Here is a 25689-nt window from a genome sequence, read left to right as displayed (position 1 = left end):
GAAAGGATAGAAGGAACTAAAAGAAGGGAAGGAAGGAGGAGGAGGAGGGAGAAGAGGTTGGAGAATGAAAAGGAGGCGGTTGCGGGGAGGGGTGGAGGGGGAAGGGGGAAGTGGAGGAGAGGACGAATCCTCCTTTATTTTAGAACTCTCCAGACATTACTGCGCACTGAACAAAGTGCCTCTCCAGCATCTGGGAGAGGGCTCAGTTAGCCTCTCTTTCTCTGAGCCTGCCTAGGCGGTCCAACCCCGGGGCGAGGGCGCAGCGGACTACAACTCCCGGCGTGCCCCAGGGGCGGGGCGTGCCGTGGGCGGGGCCCTCAGCTGCCACAGCAGGCGGGCGGTACCGAGCGGAGTCGGCGGTGCCGAGCTCCCGGATGTGGAGCCGTTGGGGCGGCGGCGTGGGAGGAAGATGGACGCGCTGGAGAAGGGGGCCGCCACGTCGGTGCCCGCCCCGCGTGGACGGCCGTCCCGGGGCCGGCCCCCGAAGCTGCAGCGCAGCCGGGGCGCGGGGCGCGGCCTGGAGAAGCCGCCGCATCTGGCGGCGCTAGTGCTGGCCCGCGGCGGCAGCAAAGGCATCCCGCTGAAGAACATCAAGCGCCTGGCGGGGGTTCCGCTCATTGGCTGGGTCCTGCGCGCCGCCCTGGATGCGGGGGTCTTCCAGAGGTGCGCATGTGCGGGAGCGGGGTCCGGGGGTCGGGGGTCGGGGTCCCCAGGCCTGACCCTGGACGGCCCCGGCTGATGGGCACCTGTCACCTCTGGGCTGCGCTGACTGTCGGGTGCTGCAAGGCCGGGGAGGCAGCAGAAGCATGAATGGAGTCCAGAGTTGGGGCTTGACAGCCAGGAGAGTCTTCCCCCACCTTTGAAAAAAAAAATACTCTAGCTGTGAGGCTGTGAGTCAGCACTATGCGGGAAGCTTCCTACGTGTGTACGAGGTATGACTGTTTCATGGGTGTGAATGGCTTTCACCTACCTCTTGAACTTTGGCCTCACTAACGGCCGTTTTATTTCTGCATCATTTTGGCTTCTACCAGATTGATCAGGAGTTACAAGTTGATGCCATTCATCAAAGGAGGAAGATAAAATCCTTTGCCAAGAATAAATTTCAACGCACATGCTAGCAGCAGCCTAATTGTGCTTTTATTTATTGCTGCCTTCTAATGGTTTGGATTTTAAGATGATTGATTCTGAAAACTATTCATTCTCCATATTACATAGGCAGATTTTTTCATCCTACCAACTTTGTTTAAAACTGATATAGCAGAAGGTATACATTTATTAATTTTCTGTGTATTTAAACCCAAAGGAAGCTCTGGGTGGAGCCAAGCAAATAGGGCTGGTATTCTGAAAATAACATGTAATAGGAAGTGTGCAAAGCAGAGATAGGGGAGTGCTTTGGATTTGGTTCAGTTCGGTAAACATTTCTGTAGCCCCACTTTTTGTTGTACTCGAGAAAGAGCAAGATGGCCCGTGCACAGTTCTATCCCATATGGAGGTCAGGTTTGGTTTTGGTTCTTGTGTTTTTAACCCTCTCAGAATACAGACTGCAGAGGAGTGAGAAGTGTGTATAGGCCACAGTGGGAAAGTAAAATCTTACATTCATGCAAGAGAGATCAGAGTCATATTGACAGTAGATTGAGAACAGAGTTATTGTTTATGATTCAGGTCACACGTCAGGAAATGACTTTTAAAGTGGATTCATAAAGGGTAATGGCAGAATTGGGGAAATGGCCCGGTGCTGGGGGACGTGTTCTGTTCTTCCAGAGGACCCAAGTTCAGCATTGTTGGGTAGCTCGCAGCTGCCTGTAACTTCAGCGCCAGGAGATCCGATGCCCCTTTTTGGTCTCCGGCCCTTCCCCTCACATGCAGATATTCACACATACACAGTCTCTGAGCAGGACAGTGGAACTGATGAAGGGGATGGGCCCAGTGGGGAGAGGGCTTGCCTTGCAAGCTTGAGAAACTGAGTTTAATTCCCTGAACCCACGTAAAACCTAGGTGAAGGACTTTGCGTGTGTCTAATTACAGCAAGGCAGGAGGTGGAGAAAGGGCATCTGGGAACTCGTGGGCCAGCCAGCCTGCTGTATCCAGGGAATAACAGAAGAGCCCCTGTCTCAAGGTGAAGGGTGGGGACCAACCCTGAGGTTGCCCTGTGACCTCCACACATACCGTGGTACTCATACCTGCACCCACACAAACACGTACATACACATACAGAAAAGGGTGAGTCTTTTAAGTACAGTAATTAGGCTTAAGGACAGCAGATGAATCTTTTATTCGGCAGATGCTGTCTACCTACTGTGTGACGAATCCTGCTCTGTCCTGAGCCAGCTGGAGCCAGTCTATAAGGAATCATGACAGAAGCAGCCCTGCTGCCTGCTCTAGAACCACCAGCACACAGACACTGGTAGGAAGAGAACACTTATTGGCCACAGGGCAGCAGGTGGAAGATGGCAGATTGTCACCCTTGATCCGTATCTCCGGAGGTGGCACTATAGGCTTCTGAGGAGTCTGCCTTTAGCTCTGGTCAAGTGGGCACTGGATGGCGGTGCATTTTCCTGCTTATCGATTCCCTGGATGCTTTGACATGCGGGTGTCAGCAGTCATCAGCAGGCATTCCTGATCCTTGTAAACCTGAAGGAATGTGATGGATAGGAGGTGATGTGGCTGATACTGGTCTTTGACAGGCTTCTTTGCAGGCAAGGCTGTCCTTAGCGGTTAATTCTTTGGGGAATAAAGTAGTCCAAGTCCTTCTCTGTCTCCGTACTTCCTGGCCGCCATGGATCGTGTCTCTTTGCCCCACGGCACCCTCTCCACCATGATCCTCTGCCTTAGCACAGGCCACAGAGTTGGACCTCAGAAAATGGGCCAGAACAAATCTGTCCTCCAGTTCTTTTCTCACCGTAACCACCACAGCTGAGAAGCACACAGAACACAGCCATATGTGTGGTGTCAGACGAAATCCCTATTGTAATGGCCCTAAAGTAGTGCCCGGGGTGGTATACTCTGTCATGAGAATTCCTTCAATTCCTTCAATTCCTTGTTTCTGGACAGGTTGTCCCTTTCTGATGTCAAGCAGAGTGTCATGAGAAACATCAGCCTCTGCACACATGACCATAGTCTCTGGCAGTTAAGGCCACATTCCTAACTTTGGTCCCCTACTTGTAACCTATTCACCTGAGAAGATGCAATACTTTTAGTAGAATGGACTGTTTGCTCCAGTGAGATCATGATGGGCTCATAAACCTTAAAATCCTCCCTTACAGAATGAATCTGCGCAGTGGAAGGAGAGAACAGACTCGTCCATACACTGAGGCATTTGTGTGCCCCAGCCTCTGCACACTGCATCCATAAAGTGAGAAAACAGCACAGCTCCCATTAAGAGTGATCAGCTTCAGAAGAATCAGCTTCTCTGTAGCAGTCCTCCATCCGTGTAGGACATGGTCTTCCATTCCTATAGGATGTAGTCCTCTTTGCATGTAGGATGTGAAGCGTTGCTGGTCTGGATGGTGTCTTGTGTTCCTTTGAGCTGCCCTCTGGGCAGCCTCTGGGGACCTGCCAAGATGAACTGGGTAATAGAAGGTAATAGACCAGTACTGCTTCCATCAGTCTGTGCTGACCACTCTGATCAGTAGTCCTATATTTGCCATGTGTGCCCCAGTTTGGGGCCAGCAGTGTGGGGTTGGGTGGTGCAGACCACAGTGGTAACCATGATACCATAGCCTCTCTGTACCCCAACATATCCCCTACAGGATGTATTGAATGCATATCTGAGAGAGAGGTTCCTTGAGGATTAAGGGAAATAATGTGAGCTCAGCCCTGGTGTAACACTGAGTTTTCCTTGTATATATATTTTCCTTCCTCCTATAGAACAATCTGTTACTTCCCTTGGGCCATGGTTCCCTTGCTTGTAAACTGATAATTAGTAACCCTGGAAATGCCTTGACAGCCCTTTGACTTTAAAAAGTTAGTGGAAGCATGTCTTTCAGCTTTCTGCAGACTTTTTCTAGACGGGGCCACACACTGTGCATTGCCAATTTTTCAGGGCAGACGGCCTCTGCTGTAACGTCTCTGCTCTGAGTCTGTGTGTTATAAGAATGGCCAGTGCACTGTCCAGGAAGGAATGTGGCCAACCACCAGCAGGGCATTAGAAACAGTGAGGAGGAAACACTGCCCTGCTCATTCTGGTGACCTGTGTATCTTAGATCCTCAATTAAAATGTATAGATTGGAATTGACCTGGCTCTGTGGGACCCTGGGACTTTGGAGCATCCCCTTACCTGCAGCTCTCACTTGTCTTCCTTCAGCCAAGGAGATGGTAGAAACTTACAGCAGCCTTCTGTGAGGTTTTCAGGACCAGAGAAGACTGGGAATTTTGTTCAAGGCCATGCTTTGGCTCAGCCTGCATGTATATGATGGAATTTAACAGAACTTTTCCAGGTTACTAAACTCTGCTGCTAAGGTGGCTGGCAGTCCCCCACAAGGCGGGTGAGCGTGTTCACTAGAGAACCATTCCTCTCGTCTTTGGAAGAGTCTTGATTTTTCAACCAAGCATGAGCGCTGGTATGAGCAAAGCTGAGAGCAGGTTGATCTTTTGAATCTTGTACAACATGGTGAAAATCAACATATATTTTTGTTTCACTTCTAAGCCTGAGGACTTAGATTTGTGAGGGGCCTGGGCTCTGTTATCGTCCCTGAAATGCCACTCTGTGGTTGAAAATGACTGCACAGGCACCATGGCTGATACTGTGTGGAGTTAGGTAGAGTGTGACTCACAGGCACCATGGCTGATACTGTGTGTGGAGTTAGGTAGAGTGTGACTGTGTATGGAGTTAGGTAGAGTGTGACTGTGTGTGGAGTTAGGTAGAGTGTGACTGTGTATGGAGTTAGGTGAGTGTGACTGTGTGTGGAGTTAGGTAGAGTGTGACTGTGTGTGGAGTTAGGTAGAGTGTGACTGTGTGTGGAGTTAGGTAGAGTGTGACTGTGTGTGGAGTTAGGTAGAGTGTGACTGTGTATGGAGTTAGGTAGAGTGTGACTGTGTGTGGAGTTAGGTAGAGTGTGACTGTGTGTGGAGTTAGGTAGAGTGTGACTGTGTGTGGAGTTAGGTAGAGTGTGACTCACAGGCACCATGGCTGATACTGTGTGTGGAGTTAGGTAGTGTGACTGTGTGTGGAGTTAGGTAGAGTGTGACTCACAGGTACCATGGCTGATACTGTGTGTGGAGTTAGGTAGTGTGACTGTGTGTGGAGTTAGGTAGTATGACTGTGTGTGGAGTTAGGTAGAGTGTGACTGTGTGTGGAGTTAGGTAGAGTGTGACTGTGTGTGGAGTTAGGTAGAGTGTGACTGTGTGTGGAGTTAGGTAGAGTGTGACTGTGTGTGGAGTTAGGTAGAGTGTGACTCACAGGTACCATGGCTGATACTGTGTGTGGAGTTAGGTAGTGTGACTGTGTGTGGAGTTAGGTAGAGTGTGACTCACAGGTACCATGGCTGATACTGTGTGTGGAGTTAGGTAGTGTGACTGTGTGTGGAGTTAGGTAGAGTGTGACTCACAGGCACCATGGCTGATACTGTGTGTGGAGTTAGGTAGTGTGACTCCTTCAGACCAGAGCCGTTCACTTGGACCTTGACATTTTCTCTCCTGGAGTTGTTTTTGGCCTGTCTGGTCATTCTTGTTCATCTTTAACTTTTGCCCATTTCACTGATACCCCTCAACCAAAGAGAGATCTGTCTGCTTGGTCCCTTTAGTAGAGAGGACCATTGTGTTTAGTGAGTTGTATGTGCTGTGTTCCTATCCCCAGTGCTGCTGTCACACATTACATGCACAAAGCTTTGAGCCAGTGTGCAGTCCTTTATTACCTCTTCTGTTTCAGTGCTTTGAGAAGCTAACATTTTCCCTCTTCTTTCTGTGGCAGTGACTAATATTTAGTATCTGTAGCCATAGGCGTACGTACAGTCATCACCACCGTTGTGCTGGAGCTGCTGCTGCACTGTGACCACCCAGCTTTCATTCATTCATCAGTCGAGTGCATGTTAGTCAACAAGGACAGTAAAGGGTGTGGGGGAAGGGAAAGCATTAGAAGGAGCATTCTTACTTAGTTGGTTCTCATGCCTCTCTCTGACAGTTTAACGGGAATTACAGCATTGTATGGGCCTGTCTCTAAAATGAAAGGCCGAGAGTTTGAGAAAAGAGACTGCCCTGCATTAGCTGTCATGCCCCAGGGTCCGGTGTGGTGCCTGGAACAGAACAGATTGCAATACACATTTCAAGAAAAAAGGGATGAGAGAAAGATGAAAGGGAGACAAGCCGACAGATTCATCGCTTTCGTTTTTAATTTATCTTGCAAACATTTAAAAAAAAATCACTAAAACCTCCAAGTTGAATGAATCATCACTCAGTTCTTCTTCAGCTATAAACTAAATGCCAGGAGATGTGTGCTTTCATTTGGTTCAGTTTTACTCTATTCTCCATCTTGATTTTCAAAATCCAGTGCAGTTCCTTCATTGCTGTTTCACTGGGTTATATACTGTTGCCAAAAATAATAGTAAATAAGTAAATCATCTGTCACCAAGCTATTTACAGTGCAGAATAAATCATGAGCGCCTTTCCTTTGCATCAAGTAACACGAGTAAGTCCAGGGACGTGACCACTAACCTGCAGCCATCTTGGTTACCAGGCTTCTTTTGAGAGAAAGAAATGGGGGCTTACTGACTTTATCTGTAGCAAATCTTTCTCTGTCCCGCCAGCTAGCTCCCAAACAATGACAAGAAGATTTCTTATTAACTATGAAAATTCGGCCTTAGCTTTGGCTTGTTTTTAACTAGCTCTTATAACTTAAATTAACCCATTTCTATTAATCTATGTACTGTCACATAGCTTGTGACTTTTATCTCTCCTCCTGCAAGTCCAGCTTCCTCTATATCCAGCTGGCAACTCCCCTTTACTTTTTCCCAGAGCTCTCTGTTCAGAAGTCCTGCCTATATTTTCTGCCTAGCTGTTGACTGTTTAACTTTTCATTAAACCAATCACACTGACACAGTGTAAGGAAATACCTTACAGTATTTCCTCCTTTTTGTCTAAGTAAAAAAGGTGGGGTTAACTCTGTCATAGTGAAACTAAATACAATAAGAGAAAATTTCAGGTAAGAATTACATTTGCAATGTCTAGTTCATTTGTATTTGGCAATTTCGGAGAAAATACTCTATTATCTATCCTATCTTGATGAGTCCAAAGTTTTATACAAAACCACTTTTTATCATAACTGGTATTACCAATCTAAAACTATATTTTTAAACCTCAAAACATTTTCTTTGGTAAACAACTTAAGCCTTTATGTTTTTCAGCCTTTTAAACTTTACATTTTTTGTGTAATTTTTTAAAAAAATTGGTAACAAGGAAAACTGTAAAACTATAATTATTTAGCCTTCAACCCCATCAAAGACCCAAGAAAGATATAGTATTACCTGAGTAAAGAGGAAATTCAGAACAAACAACTTCTAAAGCTGTAGAAACTACAGAGACTTCTGCCTAGTCAATCACCCAAGATTCTTCTGTAACACTGGGGCATCCATCTTCAGCCTACAAGCCTACAAGTCAATTTTTGACAGGCTTTTTTTGTGAAGCAGGAATTTTGAAGGACTGTCCTACCTTGTTGTGGCAAAATTCAGGTGTCCCTTTTGTGCCCTGCTTGCCAAGTTTGGACAGCATAATGTCAGCAGTTGAGGCAAGGGCAGTTTTTTTTTTTTTTTTTTTTTTTTTTTTTTTTTTTTTTTTTTTTTTTTTTTTTTTGCTCAGTGCTAATCTTTGCCACAAAGAAAATAAATTCCATATAGAGTTTTTTCAATTCCCATCATTTTCTCTGAAGTACAGTGGTGATGCCAGGAACAAATGTGTCTCATAGTCATGAAAAGCCTTATGTTATTAAAACATCTTAAATGCCATATTCTGTAGGTCTCTGAAGTGTTTGAGGATCACCTATTTATCTAAAATATATCTCAGACCTTGAAAACATACCTAACATGACTACAAATTTGATTGTTATAAGTAACTGACAACTAACCTGCATTTCTTTATTATCCTAAATAGTTTTTAATATATTTTTTTTAAATTTTTCGAGACAGGGTTTCTCTGTGGCTTTGGAGCCTGTCCTGGAACTAGCTCTTGTAGACCAGGCTGGTCTCGAACTCACAGAGATCCGCCTGCCTCTGCCTCCCGAGTGCTAGGATTAAAGGCGTGCGCCACCACCGCCCGGCCCCTAAATAGTTTTTAATAATAACTTTCAAGGACTAAAAATTTACATTACATTGTTAACTGAGGTGCACAGATACCATACCTTAAACAATAGTATAAACATATGTATAGTGTGTTTTAACAAAAATAACCTTAAATTTGTATCAATATACAAAAATACTTTAAATAAGAATAGAAATATATATACAGTATAACAGAATAACCTTACATTTGTATCAATATGCAAAAATTTATACCAGTGTAAAAAACTTAAGACTAATAGTTACTTTTTTGTTTAAAAGTAGATCCTATCTTCTACCTTTTATCCTATTATTCCTATATCCTTCTTTTCTTTTCAGAATGAGATCCCTGAATCTAATCTTCTTTGCTTAGTTTCCTCCTTGACTATGACCATTAACAACTTACTACAGTCAACCCACCTAAAGAATGATAAACATCCATAATCTACCAAACAACCAGAAAACATCCATCCCTCCTCTTGGGAATGTGGGTGTCATGTTTTCTGGACTGGTTTCTGTTGTCTGGAGGTGACTGCATCTGTAGGGGATCCTGAGAAATTTGAGATAATGGTCAGGTCCTGAGAGTGCTAGCTGTTGTCCAGCTCTGTGTGGTGGGAAAGTGCAGCAGGGCTTGTCTGAAGTCCTGGCTGGAGCAGTCTATGAGGCTGGACCATCTTGGCTCGTTACCTGGAAATAATCCTGAGTAGTTTGTAGTCCAAAGCTGATCTTTGGGTGGTGTTTGCCAGCATAGTGGCATTACCGCAATCCAGGTGGAATCATCCTTGTGGAGATTCCCACCATCCTTTTGGAGACTTCAAAGGTCATTTTTAGGAATGGTGATGGCCCACTGCAGAAAAATTAAACATTTTAAATGTCATATGCAGATCTCAGAGAGGTTAAAGAACCACAATTTTTAAGTACATTAGGAGTATACAAACTTAATTCCTAGCTACCTGATTCAGACTCAAGCTCTAAATCATAAACAGGAAGCTAGATGAAGCCTTGTTCTAGAATTAGTTAGTACTCTATATGACCATTAATATCTTGACAGAAAATTTAAATGTACATATATATTTATCTTATAAAATTTGAGATAATATTTATACCTTAAGAAATTTTTTAAAGAGTCAGAATAAAACCAAAGGATTGTAAGATTAGTGGCAGTAGAATAAATAGTTCCTTAATTTGGGTTTTTCTTCTGTCCCATACCAGGTGACTTCTCTGACATGAGACAGACATTTTGGACTTTTCTTTAACAAACATGCTTGGGTTAAAAGAGGGGGAGAACCACATTCCAAGCCCAAAGCTAGCTTTGAATTTTAATTGAACAGGGATTACAAAAGGACTGTTTGCCTTTTATGTCTAAAGAGAAGAGCAGAAATGAATATTTGGGAAATTTATGAAATTTTATTCTAATGGAAATGTGCTGTATCATTAGGCCATTTACTGTTTTCCTTGGGACATTTTCTCTAGATGATTCATGCTTTTTTTTCAGATGTCTCATTTTTCCAGTGGTCTTCAGATTCCTTAGTTGGATGTCTTTATTCTCTTGGAAAAACAAAAACAAAACCCTGCCCTAACCCTAACTTTGGGGAGTCTCCTTTTTGGCAGGTTATATCTGATCAAATGAAAGGCATTTATTAGTCTTATAAGTTAGTTTAGATGGAATGGTCATGCTATTTGATGAACTATTATCTCTTCTAATCAGGAGGTCTCTCCTCTTCAAATCTAATCCTTTCAATTTTGATTGTATCCATAGCTTTTCTTCTGTGGAAACAAAAGCAAAATCTCTTCTGCAATGTAACACATATTCTGGTTTCCATTCTGAGGTCAACACATCTTTAAAGTATACAGACTGATTTGATTCAGCAGGATTTTTTCTACTATTCAGTTTCTCTTCATTAGCATTTTAAAAATTTAAAGTTGATAAAGCATTGTTCAGTCTATCTCTGGGGGTATTTATTACCCCTTTCCTTTTATTAAGAATATCTTTTAGAGTTTGATTAGATCTTTCTATAACTGCTTGCCCCGTAGAATTGTGTGGTATACCTGTAATATGCTTTATGTTATAATATGCAAAAATCCTTCATTTTACTAGAGACATATGCTGGAGCATTGTCAGTCTTAATTTGTGCAGGTATCCCCATGATGGCCATGACTTCTTATAAATGTGTAATTACAGAATCAGCCTTTTCAGAACTCAAAGCAGCCGCCCATTGAAATCCTGAATATGCATCTGTGGTATGGTGTATATATTTTTATTTTCTAATCTCTGCAAAATGAAACTAATTTATTTGCCAAATTTCATTTCTTTGAGTGACCTTTGAGTTACTTCCTGCAGGTAGTGGAGTTTGGTTACACAAAGAACAAGTAAGACATTCTCTTATCATTTCCTTGGCTTCTTGCTACATGATAGAGAAACCTTTCTTCGAACTTCTGCTGTTAATATGGTATTTATATATTTCCTACCAATAACTGATCGATTTAAACATTACTTTGTGCTAGAGGGTCCACTAGACCAGTATGAGATCTGATATGTGTTATATATACAAGAGATCATTTCTATTTCTGATTATTTCTTGTAATTGAATGAATAACAAAGCTGATTCTGAATCATCTGGAAAAAGTTCAGCAGTTTCAATATTTAAAACAACTCTTTCTACATATTGAGAGTCAGTATATAAAAAGGTTCTAGAAATTCTAATAATACCATAAGAATATAATTCTGACTTTTGAACAAAATCATAAGGGCTATGAGCCAATTTACTTAAATCTCCTGACTTATAACCTGCCTTTCCTGAATTATTTGTAACAGTATAGAATGTAGGGGCTCCAGAAATTGGTGTTCCATGTACAATATAAGGAAGGTTCCAATTAGTTCTCTTTTTAAACTGAAATCTCTTAGTTTGGGGATAGTTATTGCAAATCTCTCCCCTAAAGTTACTGGAATCTCTTTGCCAATGTCTATTTTCTGCCCACAATGAGAAGATTTCAACATTAGCAAAATGCACCACAATTTCTGATGAGTCTATTCCTGCTAATTGACGAAGTTTTAATTTTTCTTTCAGAATCAATTCAGAAACCTTTCCTACATAGGTCTTTAAATTTTTACACTGTGTGGTAAAAATATCCATTCTAAGATACTATCTTCTCTCAGCATAAGAATTCCTGTAGGAAAGTGTCTAGAAGGTACAACAACCAGAAAACAGTCAAGCTCTGCTCTGGATCCAGGCGATCCACGTGTGCTTTTTGTAATTTCTTTATGGTGGAGCTAATTCTCTCTCAGCCTCAGCTGATAATTTTCTTGGACTATTTAAGTCCTTATCACCTTGTAAGGTTTGAAATAAATCATTTAGTTCTTTTTTTTCCCACAAGACGGGGTGGGAGAGTGTTCACAAGCAGTACATGGACACACGTAACACACGCGGGACACGGAACCGCTCTGTGACAGAATCAGAATCACACAGAATTCGAACTCGGGACGCTCTCACGCGCTCACACTCAAATCATTTAGTTGTTGAGTTGTCAATCCAGTTGTGGGCTGTAGTCAGTTATCATCTCCCAGCAAATTATGAAAATCATTAAGAGTTCATAATTGATCTCTCCTGATTTGTACTTTTTGTGTTTCAGGTTTTTTTGTTTTGTTTTGTTGGTTTTTTTTTTTTTTTCGTAATCCTATCTTATATCCTAGGTAATTAATAGAATCTCCTCTTTGTATTTTTTTGGAGCAATTTGTAATCCCCAATAAGACAAATACCTCTTCAAATACTTTTTCTAAGGTATCTGAGTCTGAATCAGCTAGTAAGATGTCATCCATAGAATGGTAAATTATAGATTGAAGAAGCTATTTATGAATTATTTCCAATAGTTGTACAAAATTTTGACACAAGGTGTGGCAGTTTAACATCTCTTGCGGAAGAATTTTCCAGTGATACCTTTTAACAGTCTGGCACTGTGAAGGCCTGTTCTTGTAAAGGTATATAGTAAGAAGCAGTCTTTTAAATCAGTCATTATAATTGGCCATCCTTAGTTAATAAAGAAGGCAAGGGAATTCCAAACTGTGAAGAGCCCATTGGCTGAATTACTTTATTTATGGCTCTTAAATCTCCATTTTATGGCTTTCCTTTTAATGGCAAGTACAGGAGAATTCCAAGGACTGGTTGATTTTTCGATATGATGAGCATTTAGCTGCTATTCTAGTGCCTGTTATTTTTTCTAATGGCAAAGGCCATTGTTCACCCTGACAGGTTTATCAGTTAACCATTTTAAAGGTAGGACTGTTGCTACTTTTTAAAGACCAACTATTATTGTTCCCTGCTTATGTACAACCTGAACAATCTGGCTGTTCTTGATAATAACTTCTTTTATGGTTTGCTCCTGAGACTTGAGGAATGTTAATCTGTGTTTTCCACTGCTGTAACAAATCATGTCCCCATAAATTCATTGCTATACTAGCCACATGTGGCTTTAATTTTCCTCTCTGTCCTTCTGGCCCTATACCCTCAACCATTTGTGGAATATTTTGATCACATTTTGACACCCCCAAGACTGACTATACAGTTTACTTTGAATCAGAGGGCAGTGAAAGCTACTAGCTGACCAAAATTAGCCATAGAGATTTTGGAGGACTTAGGATAGATATAGGGACACAGGAAGTAGTAGGATTGGGACTTAGAGTCTCAGCCCTTTTTTGGATTGAGAAAGGAGAGAGGAGGTTACTGGTTGCTTCTTTTCTGCTTTTCTGATCATTCAGGTTCTTAACCCAATATCTGATGCCTGAGTTTTTATTGATAAAGAATAATAGATAAACACTTCATCTGGAGACCCACATTTGGCACCATGTGTAATGAATGAGTCTTTTTCTCTCCCGCAAGCCAACTCCCAAATAATTACATTGAGATTTCTTATTAATTATAAAAGCTCAGCGTTAGTTTAGGATTATTTATATCTAGCTCTTATAACTTAAATTATCCCATTTCTATTCATCTATGTGCTGCCACGTGGCTCGTGACTTTTACCTCTCCTCATGCATGTCCTGTTTCCTCTGCATTCAGCTAGCAACCCCATCTTTCTTCTTACCAGAGCGCTCTTTGTCCAGAAGTCCTGCCCATACCTCCTGCCTAGTTGTTGGCCATTTAGCTTTTTATTAAACAAATCACAGTGACATAGCTTTACACAGTGTAATCAAATATCTCACAACACTTCTCCTTTTATTTAAGTCCTCAGTTGTGTGCCTTTATGGTGTGTGTGTGTGTGTGTGGGGGGGGGGGGTTATGTGCATGGAAGGCAGTGCACAGAAGCCAGAGGAGAGTCCTGCAGTATCATTCTCTACCTTATTCCATGAGACAGGGTCTCTCACTGAGTTGAAGCTAGTCTGGCGATCATCAGTTGCCACCCTCTTCTTTCTGTTCTTCACTTTGCAACCACACCTGGCTCTGTTTTAACATGCAGGCTGTTGATTTGAACTCAAGTTCTTATGTTTGTATAGCAGACCCAATCTCTTACAGAACCATCTCCCAGCCCTTAAATCCACTTTCTACAAATGCTGAAGGGAATGTTTGAACTTAATAAATGAAATCCAGAGGTTGGGAATTTTTCCTTACTTTCTTAGGTGACCTTGGACATATGGCATGGATACTCTTTTTCTCTTGCTTAATGCTGAATGAATGGGAAGGAAAGCAAAGACTATATGCACATGACAGACTGCAAATCTTGAAAAATCTGCGTGCAATCATTATTAAAGCACCGTGGCTCGAGTAATATTTACGTCTTCTATTTCTAGGAATGGGAGTTTGTGAAGGCTCGGAAACAGGACTTGAGTAGAGTTTGCCCTACAGAGAAGCACTTTGCTTTCTGTCTTGGTCTTACAGAATCAAACAGGCAGCTGTGCTGTGGTGACTGCAGGTAGACATTCCCCACCCAGACAGTCATGGTCTAGATCATTAGTGGTTATTGCTTGGGTGTCCACTGTTCACTGTCTTAAAATGAAATTGGATTTTCTGATCACTGTGCACACACATCTGGATATTACTCTCTTCTAAGCTTAAAACTATTTCAGCTAAGCTGTCAAGTTTATTTCTACACATGTATTAGTCTTGTATGGAAGATAGTTTGTGTTTAAATTGGCACTACAAAGTAGAATCACCTTCAACTCACCTTAGATTTGATTTCTGGTGCTACAAAAAAAAAAAAAAAAAAAAAAAAAACACTGAGTTCACTTTTTCCTAGTTCATAGAATTATAATCTGGAGCTCCCTAAATGACGGTGTATTGTATTGCTTTTATTTTGGCATTGTTTTGTATGTTCATTTATTTTTGTTTATTTTGTTAGTGGGTTTTTGAAACAGGGTCTTCCTATGTGACTTTGGCTGGTGTGGATCTTGGGAACATCACCTCTACCCCCACTCTGCTCCTGAGCCTTGAGGGTCCAGGCACGGACCATGACGTCTATATTAATATTGCTGTAGTTGCACAAAATCTTTTCCAGCACCAGGTTGTGGACATTAATGCAGAGCTCTTTCTTACTGTTGGCAGTCTCTTCTGGTGACTTGGATATTTAACTTTCTTTTTACTGTTCAAACAGTGTGTGGGTCTCAACAGACCATGATGAAATTGAAAATGTGGCCAAACAGTTTGGGGCACAGGTTCATCGAAGAAGTTCTGAAACGTCCAAAGACAGCTCTACCTCACTAGACGCCATCGTAGAATTCCTTAACTATCACAATGGTGAGTCTGACTACCAGATTTAAATTGTGTGTGATCTGTAGCCATGTTTACCATTACACAAGACTTGGGTTAACACCTCATTTAAGATCTCAGTATCGCATGATGACCGGGACTGGGTGGGTGCAACAGCTTGTCTTTGTTTTTTTCCAGAGGTTGATATTGTGGGGAATATCCAAGCCACGTCTCCATGTTTACATCCCACTGACCTTCAGAAAGTTGCAGAGATGATCCGAGAAGAAGGCTATGACTCTGTCTTCTCTGTTGTGAGGCGCCATCAGTTTCGGTGGAGTGAAATTCAGAAAGGAGGTAACTTGGCTCACTGTACTGAAAGTCAGGTTTTGTTCTGGTTCGTGATGTAGGACCATTAGCAGTAAGGAGAGCGAAGGAGCAGTGAGAGTGCTCGGTGCACAGCTCAGTGGCAGTGGCGGTTATTCCAGTCTAGACGTTGTTATAAAGCAACATGGTCAAAACCACACTAACTCAGCCTCCTCTCTTTAGACTTCCCAGCTGTTTCTGTTAGTGGCAAAGCAAGCTCGGCAGGTGTTAGATCAGCTCCTTTTGTGTTGGTTCTTGGCCTGTCAGACAAACGCCAAGCCACACCAACCCTCCATACTGAATTCCTGCAGCACAGATGATCCTGACGTCAGAGTGTTGAGGGTGATGTGCTGTGAGAGTTCGTTGAATAAACTCAGTATTTTAGGTTAAAGAGATGACAGATCCATAAGCAATTGCCATCCACCTTAAAGAAGTGGGGATGCTTGAATAAGCGCCTCACATAACCCAGAGTTAGTGCAGGGCACTGCTGTTTCATCTTTTCATGTACCATGACCCTTCGGAGCCCCCAGGAAGCAGAATGCTGCTGGTGGATGGTGTCTACACCAGGCTGGTAATTCTTGTTTATAAAATCATAGTTGCTAACTGTGTCAGTTGTATAATCAGTCAGTCATGTTCTCTGCGACACTTTCTGTTCTTGTTAGAGTAGATGTGGATTCCACCATGGTGGTCCTAGCACCGCTCAGGCTGCAGGTGTTAACCATGCCAAACTGAAATGTCTCTTAAAAGTCAAAATACCTATCGCAGGGGTATGGGGAGATGACTTGGCTAGTAAAGCATTTGCCACAGCATATGAGGCCCAGCATTCTGATCCCCAAAACCTGTGTAAAGACGGGTGGGTGTGGCAGCCTCCTGTAAACAGAGACAGGGATTCCTGGGAAAGTTGGCTGGCTATTATCATCAGTCTGCCATCTCCGTGTTTGATTGACAGACCCAGCTGTACAAAATGAAGTGCAGAGAACTATAGGAAAATGCCTAAGACAAATGTTGGGTGGGCCTGCACTCCTATGCACCACCCCCAACATGCACACACATGTGCTCTTACATGTGTGACCATCATAGCTCTGTGCACACACCCAATAGAAGGAAAAGTACACACTGCACTTCAGTAGTTCAATGTGAATTAAGGATCATGGTATCTGTCAATAATCGTCTACTTACCGACTGTTGAGATGAGATGATAGTGTTTCCTTCTGGTGTTTTAAGACTGCCTTCTGAAGCGCTGTCATGGAGAGATGCTGTCTTCTGTCTTCCGCACTTCTCTCAGCCGCCGTCCCATGGTTATTTCTGCAAGTGTAGCATGTCGTCTTCCTCGGGCTGCTCATAAAGTCCCTTTGTCTTCTCTCCCCCCATTGTGTGGCAGTGTTTTCTTAGTTCCCCCGCAGTAGGCTGGAAACTGCCGGCAGCAGTGAAACTGTCCCAGACACTGGCCTTGATGTTCCTCTACAGTGTTTTGTCTCTGTCTGGATTCCATTCTGTTAGTTTTGAGTAGTTTCCGGTTTGTGTTTCCCAGTCTGCTCTGCTCTCCCTACTTTTGAGCAATCCCAGCTGGCCTGAGGGTGTTAATTCTCCCTTCAGCTAGTTTTAACCATTGAATTACTTCAGGGTTTTTGTTGTTGTTGTTGTTGTATTTCTTGTCTGCATATTTGAGTTTGTTTTTGGAAATTCCATTCCCTGTTGAAATTTCCATGCTTATGCATTTTCAAGATCTTTCTTTCACATCTTCAGTATACATATGGCAGCCACTGGAAAGTTCGTGGTGCAAATTTCAGCATTTTTGCTCTTTTCCCTGAGTCATTTCTCCTTCTGCTCGTCCTTGAATGTGACCTCCTGTTTCTGCTACTCTGGGTGTCTCATGGCATGGTGTGCACCTGCCACAGACACGGAACCCACGTTTTCCTTCAGGAAGGACTTCCCTCCATCTCCGAGACACAGAGATAAGCGCTGATAGCCAGGGTCCAGTGAAAAGTGGTACTAGACTCACACTGGAGCCCAGTCCACCGCTCAGTGTAGGGCCAGTTGTGGGAGGCCCCAGTCAACCACTGTAGACAGGGTAGGAGACGCCACATCACACAGGGCTGTGGACAGGAGACGCCATCACACAGGGCTGTGGACAGAAGACGCCAGCCCTCTGCTGCTATGAAACTCTTGCCCAGTCTCTAGTCCACCCATCTGCCCCCACCTCGTGGAGGACATGGCGATGGGAAGAACTGGAATACAGGTGTGTTCCCCGTACCTTGCAGTCTGTACACATTCATGAATCTGAACCTTCCCTCGGGTCTTCACACAGCAGACTCCCTCTGCTTGTGCCCAGTGTGAGCTTGCTCACCTGCCCTTTCACACCATAAAGTGTCTCCCAGGAGAAGGGTTTGTTCTGCCCCATCATGTTGAGTCTCCTGGACTTTTAGCTGCCTGTCCACATTTCTGTTGGAAGGTCCCTGAAGGGGAGAGCTCCCTCATCTGCATCTCCAGGAGCTTGTAAACTGTTGCCACTGGCTATTCAAACATATTTGCTGGATTTTCCTACTTCGTCAGACACCAGTCAGATGGTTTAGAACATGGTTAGGAAGGGAAATGAGTGAAGGTTAGTCATGGGAGCCTTCTCATATCGAGGTGACAGCCCAAAGTAAAGAATTCTGAAGGGACACCGACATGTACATGTACACATGCACATATGTATATACCCCCAAAATATACACACACATGCATGTATCCCCAAACACGAATTCATATGCAGAATCTGGGGAAATGCAATGAAGGGGGAAGGATACCTCCATATTGCTAACAGAGCTCCACTGTCCCACCCATTGTACTGATTAATGTTGACGCTGCCGGGCTTTCATTATTTATATTATCAATATTTATTTTTGTAGTTCATATGTTTTAAACACCAAATAAAAACATTTATAAATTTCCACTGGTATAAATAAAGCTTTGATATAGGCTAGGAGTATAGGTCAATTGGCAAAGTATTGGCCTAGCATGCACGAGGCCCTGAATTCAGATCAGCATTGCATAACACTGGGCATGTTGGCACCTGCCCGTCGTGTCGCCCATCACTCAGGAAGTGCAGCCAGGAGCATCACAACTGACTGAGTGTCTGAGGCCAGGCCGGATTGCAGCCCGTGATTGAATGGGAAAGTCCTTAGGTTTCCATGATCGCTCTATGAGAACACTTTCTGACCATGTTAGATGAATGCACACACACACACTGTATTTCTGCAGCTGGAAATACCAAGGAATGGACTAGAGAGGTCAAGTACAGAATGATATTTTATGACAAGACCCCCCTTGGGAGCTGTTTGAAGGCTGTCTGCATGCCCCCCAACATCACAGTACTTTTGTAAATACCCTCAACCTGAAATGCTCTGAATTCTTTCATGACGTACTTTTTTTGATATTAACTACTTAAAAGTAGATACAAATTATTAGGATGTTAGCAATTGTTGCTTTAGAAGTAGCACCGTTTGTTTATGTAGATACAGATGTATGCATTCTGAGGGGATTTTTATTTGTGCTTTTATCTAGTGAACAGTGTCTATTCCAAGTAATGTAGACTACTGTAGCTTTTGCTTTTAGTTCGTGAAGTGACTGAACCCCTGAACTTGAATCCAGCCAAACGGCCTCGTCGACAAGATTGGGATGGAGAATTATATGAGAACGGCTCATTTTATTTTGCTAAAAGACATTTGATAGAGATGGGTTACTTACAGGTTTGTATATCCATTTTATACAACTCTTCAACCTTCTGTGTTGTGCTGGGAGTTCTGGAGAGAAGCGGCTATGCCATCTCTAGAGGAAAGGTGAGGTTATGATGTGACCGCTGGTCCTGCAGCTTTACCCCAAGGTCGTCTTCAGAATTCACAGTGAGCACCTGCGGAGCCTGTTCAGTTGAGTGCTGAGATAGCAATGGGGTTAGGGCTGAGAGCCCACAGTGTCTTGAGATAGCAATGGGGTTAGGGCTGAGAGCCAACAGTGTCCTGCTGTTCACATTAAGGCACTCAGTTGTTTGTGGTCCACATTAGGTTACAATTAGATTGTGGCTGTGTGGTCAAGTAATTTCTACTACTTTAAAACAGAAAACAACCAGTTCAATGGTTCTGAGTGCACATCGACCTGGTTTTCTGGAAGGCCAAATTCTATGTCTCTTTCTGTGTCACCTTGACTATAGCCCCATGGGCATGCTTGCTGTTTTTGTTTTGAAAGGAGGGGATTGGCCTCTCTCATTCTTAGATCACAGACCGGAAAATTGGTTCACTTTCATTATAGCTGCCAAGCACTCTTACCATGTGTGCTGTGGACAACACTCTGCTTACCTCCAGTAGTCTGCACAGCTGCTGAGAAACGTGGTCATGCTACCCCACCTTACAGAGGTGACAGCTGTGGCTCTGAAAATAAAATAATGAGGAGCTGACCCGAGTTCAGAGCACTGGCTGCTCTTCCAGAGGAGCAAGGTTCAATTCCCGGCACCTACATGGCAGCTCATAACCATCTGTAATTCCAGCTCTAGCAGATGCAACACCTTCTGCTGGCCTCCTCGGGCACTGTATGCATGTGGTGCACAGACATAAATGCAAACACAACATTCTTTATACATAAAAATAAACTTTTATAAATGAAGTAATTCAAGACAGAAACAGTACTGTTGAGATTTAGGCCCTTATTTTACTAAAAAAGAAACAAGGGTAAGAGGCCTGGGGAGCAGGAATGAGGCAAAAAAGTGGCTTGGCTGCTCATTGATACAGTGTCAGAGGAACAGTCTTGCTCTTGCCCTGTACCCAGACACTGTCTCAGCCTTGACATGCGCCGTGCACCCCGGGACCTGAGGCAGTCTGTGCAGCGGTAGTTGCAGGTGTCCACCCCAGCCCTGACCTGGGACCAAAGACCTAAGAATCTCTCGCTGCTATTAGATGACAGTGAGATTTGTGGAGGGGAAGCCGCCTCTCTCAGACTCCTCAGAAAGCTCTTGTGTCAGAGTGCTGGAGGAAGGGTCTCTGCCATCTCAGTTAAGACAGGTCTGTTTTAAAGGGGACAGGAACCGGGCATGGTAGACAGAATCTGAAAAATCACATGTTTGGTTTGAACTTTGTTTTCAGAATAATCACTGCGGGTGTGTTGCTGATTTACTGGGTTATCTGTTTTCTCAATAATGCACCCCAAATCTAAGCTACAGATACATAACTGACTCTCGGGACACTCACGGCATCTCCGTTGTCTTCAGGGTGGAAAGATGGCGTATTATGAAATGCGAGCTGAGCATAGTGTGGACATAGACGTGGACATTGATTGGCCGATTGCAGAGCAAAGAGTTTTGAGGTAAAAGAAGGAAAAGAGCCTGTGGTAGCTGTGGGCCAGAACACAGAGCTGTTTTCAGCATGTTTAACCAGCCTTGAAGACATTGTTTTGAGATAGTATTTGGACTCAGTTTCCTTGAATGGGGAAGGGTGCATATAAACCACACCTGTAATGACTTATATTGTGAGCTGGGAGGTGCGCTGCGTGGTTTGGCTGAGCAGTGAGTTCTCTCGCGTCCGTGAAGCACACAGAGAAGCGAATTTGACGAGTGATGTCTGAGTGAGCAGGGCGCCGCTGTGGCTGCCTTGGCCAGCGTGAGGGGTGCTCGTTTATACTGAGAAGTTGTCTTGGTTTCTTTTAGATTTGGCTATTTTGGAAAAGAGAAACTGAAGGAGATAAAACTTTTGGTTTGCAATATTGATGGATGTCTCACCAATGGCCACATTTACGTATCAGGAGACCAAAAAGAAATAATATCTTATGATGTAAAAGATGCTATTGGCATAAGTTTATTAAAGAAGAGTGGCATTGAGGTATGCGATCCCTGGATGTAGCAGTATGTACTCGATGTGATTCAAGGTCAGAAACATCCCAGTAATTAAGAGATTTAAAGTTTTGCTAATTACATAAAGTTTTCAAAGTACTGCATGATATATGCTTAAAGAACTCTGACACTGGAAAGATGAAGGGGGTTTCCCAGTTTGTTAATATCTATCTAATCATACTCTAAACACCTCTTCATTTTCCTTAGAACCTTGGGGCGAGATATATTTCCTTAATTCACGTTGACAACTAGAAAGGGCAGACACCTTGTAGACTTTCTTACCCTGGCCTGTGCACATGAATGAAATTGTTCATTCAGAATGATTTAATGTATAGTTGTATTTCTTAAAACAAAGGTTAAGCCAAGCCTGCTGACACAGACCTGAAACCCAGCGACGAGGAAGCTGAGACAAAAAACAAACAAAAAAATCATGAATGGGGAACTGACTGTGTAACTCAGCAAGACATTGTCTCAGGATAAAACATGAAGCGGGCCCTGAAGGTGTAGCTCAGTGATAAAGCATTGCCTCCCATGCTGCATGATGATACCTTGGATTCAGTCCACAGTCGGGAGGGGGAAAGTTAAATAATTACAGCTCACTAGAAATCCTCGCTATATGATGCTCTACAGCTTGAGGCGGACGTTCCTCCTGAGCAGCTGACTTTCAGGGAGAGGCTGTGTGTCACCTTAGTGGGATTTAGAAGTCAAGCATGCTTTGTTCTGCTGTGATTTTCCTACCTGGCCCTTCAGAAAGTCAGAGGCCCACTCGTCTGTGACTCGAGTCTTCTCAGCTTGATTTCTTATCCAGCCTATCTGATCTCCTCCCTTCTAACGGCCCTCTTCCTTTCCAGGTGAGACTCATCTCAGAAAGGGCCTGCTCCAAGCAGACACTCTCCGCCTTAAAGTTGGACTGCAAAATGGAAGTCAGTGTGTCAGACAAGTTGGCCATCGTGGATGAGTGGAGGAAGGAGATGGGCCTGTGCTGGAAAGAAGTGGCCTATCTCGGTGGGTCATTTGTGGATCTGCTTATCCTGTCAGAATAACCAGAAGGGAAAGTCCCCAAATGACTGTAGGGAAATTGATGTCTATTAAACTGCAGAGCTGAGAATTGGAATAGTCTGGGCCAGTGGGAAATGGCAATCACTGCCAAATCAGGTGACCAGAGTTCAATCCCAGGATACCCATGGAAGGAGAGAGCTGACCTTTGAAAAATGTCCTACCTTTTTAATCTTTACAGGGTTAGGGTCAGCACATGCTTACACACACACACACACACACACACACAAATAAGTAAATAAATAAGCAGCTATTCTGAAGGCTGCCATTACAGTGTGGGTCAGAATAGTCGAGTGGGTGTTTCCGGCATACGCCGCAGAGTCTTGCTGTGCTTCATCAGTAAGCTGGAGGTGTTGGGAGAACGCGATGCCTTGGCTGCGACAGAGATTCATGCAACTGAGGCAAAGTGCCTGGAGTTTCCAGTACACCAGAACGATGTTTACTGTTTGCTTTTTACAAGTTCCAGTTTTAAGACAGAAATTGGGGTAATGTGCCAACCATGGGGAGAAGAAGAATCTGCCTAAATTGCCGAAGAATGCAGCGCCTGCACACAGTGGATGCTAACCACGGTGCTGACATCTGTGTTTATCGGCATGTTCAGATATGTCTGAGACTTTTCATGTTACTATTAAGCAGATGTGCATAGCGGGTCCCCACAGTGCAGTCAAGGAACTAGTTGCTAGAACCATAAACATTGTGTGTACAGAGCTGGCAGCCCCATGATGTCAGCATTGTAAGTATTAAGACAGACTAGTGGCTAAGGTGCACACTAACTACAGATGATGCATGAAGTACATACGGGCAGACCACACCAGCCTCACAGATGCCTGAGCCTGTGGTCTTGAGATGCTGGAATAGCTTTGGAACCAAATATAGAGAAAAATGCAGTTTGTTGTAGGAAGCACCAGCCATGCAATACATAGGCTTCCTGCTCTACCCATTCTCCATGAGGCCTCAAGAGTGCTCTCATATGACTGACTTTATATATTCATAATCAACAAATTAAACAAACATTAGAAAAAGACCCAAAGATAAACAGAAGACTTCACACTGTGTAGGAGATGTGTCATCTATGTAGGCAGAGGCCTAGAGTCAGATTCCAGAAGACAAAGGAGCAGTAATAATCGTACTGGGTGGTGTCGTTTGTTTGCATTTAAGAAAACGTTCCTATCGTGGATATGTATGGCTAATACAAAACAACAGCAACCGTTAGAATACTTCCTGAATCTTACCTCAGAATGTGAGCAGTGTTGGGAATGGGCACATAGAAACACATGCCAGGAGTGCAGGCTCTTCTCTCCGAGGACCCAGGTCTAGTTCTCAATGCTAAGTCCAGTTCCAGAGGATCCAGGTCCATCTTCGGGCATCCACAGGACCTGGGTGAATGTGGTGTGCAGATACACATGCTGCCAAAACACTGCTACACATAAAATAAAAAATAATCTTGTTAGATTTCTTGACAGTATTAGTGCTGTGCCAGGCATGTTGGAGTGTGCCTGTGACCTCAGCATGGGACAGCAGCAGGATTTCAGGCTCAAGCTTATATCTCAACAACTCTCATGATAAAATGTAATTTCTGATAGTTATAATACACTAGGTAAAGGGTATATGTACCCCACTGTCCCTCCATAGCTGGAAAGAGCTTGTTCTGAATTGCTCAGGAAGCCTGTCCTCACTGTGCCTACAGGTGTTGTTTTGTTCTGTTGGATTGTTGTCCCTGTCACCTGTGGGTTGTCGTTTGCATCATTTATCTACAACATTCTGTGTCTCTTTCATACTTGAATGATGTTCATCTCCCCTGCAGGCAATGAAGTGTCTGATGAAGAATGCCTGAAGAGAGTGGGTCTCAGCGCCGTTCCTGCTGATGCCTGCTCCGGGGCCCAGAAGGCTGTGGGGTACATATGCAAATGCAGCGGTGGCCGGGGGGCCATCCGCGAGTTTGCTGAGCACATTTTCCTCATGATAGAGAAGGTTAATAACTCATGCCAAAAGTAGAGATCGGTGTCGTGTGGGGAAGCAAGGATGTAGGCTCCTTCAGCCACTTTGCTTTGGCTTTGATCACATCCCATGGTGTAATTTGCAGATGTGTGATCTGATGTGTGAGATACCTGACACTTTTCAAAGACTTTTCTCAAATCATTGTTCCAGGACCCACAAGATAATTATGTCTGCTTTCCTTTGGTGCAAGGTGATTGATTACTGAGGGATTGATCTAGTATTCCGCAGACTCTTAGAAAATGCAAGTCAGGCAGCATAAACAATCAATTTTGTGTTGTATTCTGTCAAACTGTGTTTGTGTGGTTTTAATGATGCTGAGGTTTTATTTATTTTAAGGCAGTGTGTCCGGCAATTCACACCCCATGTTAATTAATAAAGTTCACAAACTCAATAAAGTTTTTGTTCTTAGAAGGCCCTTCCTAGGCATTTTCTTTAAGTACTAGTTGTACAAGCTCAGAAGCAAGTGGTTCATGGAGATCGTACTTTGTGTATCCATGTACAGACAACACACACACGTAAATGCAGACATCTAAATACCTTCTTGTCTTTTTGCCTGTCATGTATTGGTTTAGAGAAGGCAGAATGAACCATTGGCAGCCATGGCTGAAGTAATGCTACCTTCATATACTAAACTCAGCTTTCACTGTGACCCTGTGGCCAACCCAGATTGTCCCCACTGAATTCCAAGAACGAGGCATAAATGTAGACACTTAATAAATAGGAAATGTTGCTTATGGAACATTTGCAACTCTTGCCTCCATTAAAAAGAAACTCCGATTAGTACTGACTAGAAGTAGGTCCTTCTACACTGTGTGTGGGCAGCAGTTCTGAGTCTGTCCCTAGAAGGCAGGCATGAGTTGAGGGAAGAGACAGGCACCTTTGTCATCATTTCCTTGCCCTTGACTTGCCTTTGCTCTTGACTTCCTAGCTGTGTTGTGGGTCCTGGTTCAGTCACAGGCTGTTCCTGCAGTAGGCCAGAACCTTGGACTGTGTCTGTGAAGTCGCTGACCCCCTGCTAGATAACAGTCTGTGTGGTGTGGTAGCACATGCCAAACTCTCCAGCCCCTGGGAGTTCAGTGCCGCAGTGAAACCTTGACTCAGCAAGGTGAGTCCAGATAGCATGCCTCAGTTTCTCCTCTGTGCCTGTTCAGACAGCAAGTTTCGAGTCTCATGCTGCCAGGTCCACACCCTTCAGTTTTTTCTAGGTCCCTTGTTTGAGCATTTGATGTTATCTTTTGCAGAATCTTCTAGGTACTCCGTGCTAGCCACAGAAAAAACCACTTCAGTTCAAACACTGGCTACGACAGCTTCCCATTACTGTGGGTGGTCCCGAATAGTCAAGGCTTTATATTATTTTCAACAGTGCCCTTATTTAGTGTGTTGTCACGTTCAGTCCATATCAGCATGAACTGCTCATTCCTCAGACACATGCTCCCTCAGGAGCTAGTTAGTGTGTGAGAAAATAAAGTTCGCTAGGGTCCTTGTTCCAAACTCT

General features: G+C 43.5%; 1 protein-coding gene across 1 annotated transcript; it reads left to right on the top strand.

The window, feature by feature from the left end:
* The first annotated feature begins 354 nt into the window (after positions 1-354).
* Cmas (cytidine monophosphate N-acetylneuraminic acid synthetase) lies at positions 355-24586 on the top strand. The gene is made up of 8 exons (XM_038318617.1): positions 355-663; positions 14826-14968; positions 15119-15274; positions 18881-19014; positions 20523-20617; positions 20958-21129; positions 21992-22145; positions 24001-24586. Exons 1-8 carry the CDS (start codon positions 410-412, stop codon positions 24189-24191), a joined length of 1299 nt encoding a protein of 432 aa, XP_038174545.1. The 5' UTR covers positions 355-409; the 3' UTR covers positions 24192-24586.
* The last annotated feature ends 1103 nt before the right edge of the window (positions 24587-25689 follow it).

This window comes from Arvicola amphibius, chromosome 2 (genome assembly GCF_903992535.2).
Source record: "Arvicola amphibius chromosome 2, mArvAmp1.2, whole genome shotgun sequence".
NCBI lineage: Eukaryota > Metazoa > Chordata > Mammalia > Rodentia > Cricetidae > Arvicola > Arvicola amphibius.
The sequence above is the reverse complement of the archived record's forward strand: the minus strand, read 5'-3'. Positions and strand labels throughout refer to the sequence as shown.

Bases quoted from the DNA above. Each gene is read 5' to 3' on its own strand.
- Cmas (XM_038318617.1), top strand. From the start codon at position 410: ATGGACGCGCTGGAGAAGGGGGCCGCCACGTCGGTGCCCGCCCCGCGT. The intron at 15,275-18,880 runs GTAACTTGGCTC...TTTTGCTTTTAG, and splicing joins GAGTGAAATTCAGAAAGGAG to TTCGTGAAGTGACTGAACCC. The intron at 19,015-20,522 runs GTTTGTATATCC...CGTTGTCTTCAG, and splicing joins TAGAGATGGGTTACTTACAG to GGTGGAAAGATGGCGTATTA.